This window comes from Capra hircus, chromosome 13 (genome assembly GCF_001704415.2).
Source record: "Capra hircus breed San Clemente chromosome 13, ASM170441v1, whole genome shotgun sequence".
Lineage (NCBI taxonomy): Eukaryota > Metazoa > Chordata > Mammalia > Artiodactyla > Bovidae > Capra > Capra hircus.
Window position 1 is genome coordinate 40,118,675 of NC_030820.1, and position 4,288 is coordinate 40,122,962.

General features: G+C 61.0%; 1 protein-coding gene across 1 annotated transcript; it reads right to left on the bottom strand.

Moving 5' to 3' along the window:
- Positions 836–3,874, bottom strand: NKX2-2 (NK2 homeobox 2). Its single transcript, XM_018057270.1, has 2 exons — positions 3,176–3,874; positions 836–2,293 (listed from the first exon to the last, which is right to left on the bottom strand). Exons 1-2 carry the CDS (start codon positions 3,432–3,434, stop codon positions 1,731–1,733), a joined length of 822 nt encoding a protein of 273 aa, XP_017912759.1. The 5' UTR covers positions 3,435–3,874; the 3' UTR covers positions 836–1,730.

Genomic DNA, 4,288 nt, shown 5'->3' on the forward strand with positions numbered 1-4,288 from the left:
AGCTGGTTTTGGGGGGACAGCGCACAGCCGAATGCTAGGAAGGGATGAGGCCCGGCATCCAGTCCGGGGACACAGGCAGGAGACGCGGAGAGGGTATGCAAGGAAGGCTTCGGTTAGCAGGGATCGCCTCCGGCTCCCGCTGCCTGGCCCCCTCCGGCCGAGAAGCCTGGCGAGGCTACCGCACACCCCTGTCGCCAGCTCCCCGGTCCCTGCGTCCCTCCTTGTAGCCAAAGCCTGGAGCGCCCCGAAACCCGTCCCCGGCCTCCGCGCCCAGGTCTGGGAGCCTCCTCTTAGGCCACCTCCCGGCCTCGGGCAAGAGGGGGTGTGGATCGGAGAGAAGACGACCGGTCTCAACCTCAGCGCCCCCCTCTTCTTGGAACGAGCTAAGTCAAATGCAACAGAGTGAAAGTCACGGGTGCAGGGGCATCGACAGCTCCCCAGGCTGAAGGAGCCCCTCCTAGATTTGGGCAAGCGAGGAAGGCTTGCTCTTTCGCCTTCGAGTTTTCCAGTCCTTCTTCCTCCCGCGCCAGGACACAGCCGCCCGGAGGCAGACCGGGGGCGAGGCCGGGCAACCCCGGGCGGCCTCTCGGCCGCTCACAGGCCCGAGGCGCGGCGGCTCCCGCCTGAGGTCTGGTATCCCGGGGCCGAGGCGCGGGGCCTGACCCGCCCGCCCGGGTGAGGCCTGTCCCCGGGGTTTCTGCCGCGCCCCGGGTGCCCCGGCCTCCAAAGGGTGCTGGGGGCGCGCGGCCCGCGGCCTGGCCCGGCTCCTTGCCCGAGGCCTCAGGCCCGGCGCGGGGCGACAAAATAAGACAGAACGGGAGGGCCGCGCTTGTTTTTTTTTAAACACAGGATTTTTATTAAAATTCTTATTTTAAAAAATTGAAAGCTTTCAGCGCCCGGCGCTCTTGGGGAACCGCACGGAACCGCTGAACTCCAAATTCCGGGGCTCAGGCCCCGGAGGACTGGGCAGGGGTGCTTCTCGCTCGCCCACATTATGTTTTCCTTTTGTCATATTTGAGAAATGTTTGCACTGAACAGAATTTAAAAATATATAAAGAAAAGAAAGCAGGAGTAACCAAACATAAGCAAACCAAAACAAACCACAAAGAAAGGAGTTGGGCCCGGAGGGGTACGGGCCCTTCCTGAAGGTTATTTTGGCAACAATCACCACTGATATTTACAACGAAAAGCGAAATCTGCCACCAGTTGTCAGAACGTTTACATGGCCATAAATATTTAGCATTTTCTTATAAAAAAAAGAGAAAAAATCCTCTATATTTTTAAAGTGTTTTCCACTTGCTTTAGAAGAAGACGCTGACAATATCGCTACTCACACAAACGTATTTTACAAAATTCACAAAAGCAGAGCGCGGGGGGGGGGGGTTCTTTTTCTCCTTCTCGAGTGAGTAAGTTAACGTTGGGACCATTAGGTCCCCGGGGAGAAGCAGAGAAGCGAAGCTGCGCAAACATTCTGTAAACACGGCTTAGGGTTCAGCCATCTCCAATGGTTCAAACGGAGTGAAGGATGAGGCGGAGCTGGGTGGGTGGAACTGCCTCTCCAAGGAGGTGCAGGCCAACTCTTGGCGCCTCTCCGAAGAAGCCGAGAGTCAACTCGACTCCATAATTATTATAATAATATAATAACCACCGTACGGGCCGAGAGTCCTCCGCGCCTCCGCCGCCGGGGTAGGGCCTGGGCCTGGGGCCTCGAGTCTGGGAGGGGCGGGCGCTCACCAAGTCCACTGCTGGGCCTGGACCAGGGGGTGTGCTGTCGGGTACTGGGGGGCGCCGGCCGAGCTGTACTGGGCGTTGTACTGCATGTGTTGCAGAGACTGCGCGCTGTAGGCCGAAAAGGGGATGCCCGCCTGGAAGGTGGCTGCTGCCAGGTCCTGGGCTTTGAGCGCGTGGCACGGCTTGCCGTCCCTGACCAAAACGGGCACGGCCACCCGGCGCGGTGAGGGCAGGGGCGTCACCTCCATACCTTTCTCGGCCCGGGCGCGCTTCATCTTGTAGCGGTGGTTCTGGAACCAGATCTTCACCTGCGTGGGCGTCAGGCGGATAAGGCTGGCCAGGTGCTCGCGCTCGGGCGCGGACAGGTACCGCTGCTGCCGGAAGCGCCGCTCCAGCTCGTAGGTCTGCGCTTTGGAGAAGAGCACCCGCCGCTTCCGCTTCTTGCCAGCGTCTCCCCCGCCGCCGGGGGTCTCCTTGTCATTGTCCGGTGACTCGTCGGCCGATGGCTCCGGGGACTTGGAACTCGAGTCTTGGGGCGCCGCGCCGGCCGCCAGCCCGTGCACTGGAAGAGAGGGAAGTCTGTCAGGCGCCTGCAGGCCCCGTGCGCCCTGGATCCTCCGCGCGCCCTCTGCCCCGTGCGCCCTGCAGGCCAGCCCGTCAGCCTTCGCCCAGACCCTCGCCCCGCTCCACACTGGATGGAACTGTCGGCGTCTCCCCGCTTCCCCGGGGGAAAGAGAAGAGGCAGGAGTAGGGGCTCGGGGCTCTGGTTTCTAGGGGTTCCCCCAGGGTGGGTTTGTATTTGGGGGGGCGGGGAGGAGTGGCGCGCAGAGGAGATCACCGCGGGTTATGGGCTCCGGCCCCCTTAAGCAGTTTCCTCTCCGGAGAGACGTGGGCAGATTTTTAAAAGAAAAAACCCACAATCCCGGCATTGATCGGGTCGGCCATTTAAGGCAGGTTTTTGGGGGCTTTCGTTTCTGCTTCCCGACTTTCTGGACACCCTCCGCACCGCACAAAGCGGCCTCTATGAAACGTGGAGGGGGGGTAGGGTGAGCTATTTATACCCGGGCTACCCTCTCCCCGTACCCCGAGGCAGGCTGGCCAGATCCAGGCCGGTCACTCCCGGCAGTCGGAATGGGGGAGGGGGCCCCGGCCCGAGCCGTCCGTCCCGGCTGACGTCTGTAACCGGCCCTTGGGAGGTACTCCCCTCCCCCTCTTCCTCCTAATTTCTCTTTGGAAAGAAAGTGAGACCAAGTGCCCCCCCCCACCCCCATCCCAGGGGCGTCTGGCGAAGCGGGAAGAGAACAGGGCATCCCAAACAAGCGTTAGGCATCTTTCCGGGGGCGCAGGGTGAGGAATCCGGCTCACGGGGCCCCTTCCCCTTCCGCTCCCTGCGTCCGGTGCGGGCTGCGGTTACCCGCCGCGGCAGCCCAGCTGCGCTACTTACGCGAGTACTGAAGGCCCTCGGTGCTGGCCAGCCAGCGCGTGTACGGGTTGTCGCTGCTGTCGTAGAAGGGGTTCTTCAGGGGCAGGCTCTGCACTGTGTCCAGGGCGCCCTGCCCCAGCGGCCCGGCCCTCTTGGCGGGCTCCGGCCCCTCGTTCTCCTCCTCCGGCCCTTCGGCCACCGAGCCCTCCTCATCGTTGGTGTCCGGCAGGTCCAAGATGTCCTTGACCGAAAACCCCGTCTTTGTGTTGGTCAGCGACATGGCCCGGACCCCGCAATTTATGCCGCAAAGTTGTAGCTTCACTTGATCAATCCGTGGCGCTCCCAGTAGGGGCGGGGGAGGGGGTATGGGGAGAGGGGTTGGGGGAGGGGAGGGGGGATGGGCTTTAATTAGAGAGATTATTATGTTTAAGAAAGAGAAAGAAACTCTCGGAGAGGGGAGAGGGGGGAAAAAAAGCCCCAGGCGTAGCCAGTGTCTTCTCTACAGGCACGCGGAAATGGACGCGGGGTGCCGGGCGGCCTGCGCGCCAGCGCCGCGGGCCGGGCCCGAGTTTGTAACTCCAGGAGAGGTGCCAAGGCGGCGTCAGCTCCGGCGGCCGCTCGGCGCGCGGTGGCGGCTGGTGGCGAGGAAAAAATGGGCCATTGCCCGAGCGATCAGTCCATATAAGGCTGGGCTCCACTCACGAACCTGGGGAGAGGGGGGGAAGAGGGGGAGAAAGAGAGGGAGGGAAAGAGAAACAGAGGGAGGGAGGGGGAGCGAGAGAGGGAGCGAGAGAAGGGTGGAAAAAAAAGGAGGAGGGAGACATTAAAACGCAAAGGTTGGACACGTGTGGGCGGGTCTTGGAAGTCAAGTGGATGAAGACTGTATTTGCAGATGTGAAATTGTGGGTTTTGGGGAGCTCCGCGCTCCCAGCCAACAGCCCTCTAGAGCAAGATGAGAGGTGTAACGTGTCAATTAATTGCAAAGACTGGGCGAGCCTTTTTTTTTTTTAACCCAGTATTTACATACAAAGGACCACCGCGTCGCTCGTGAGTCCACACACTTGAAAGGGCCGTTTTAACAAATTGCATCTTAAAAAAAAAAAAGCGGGGGAGGAGGAAAGAAAACAAAACAGA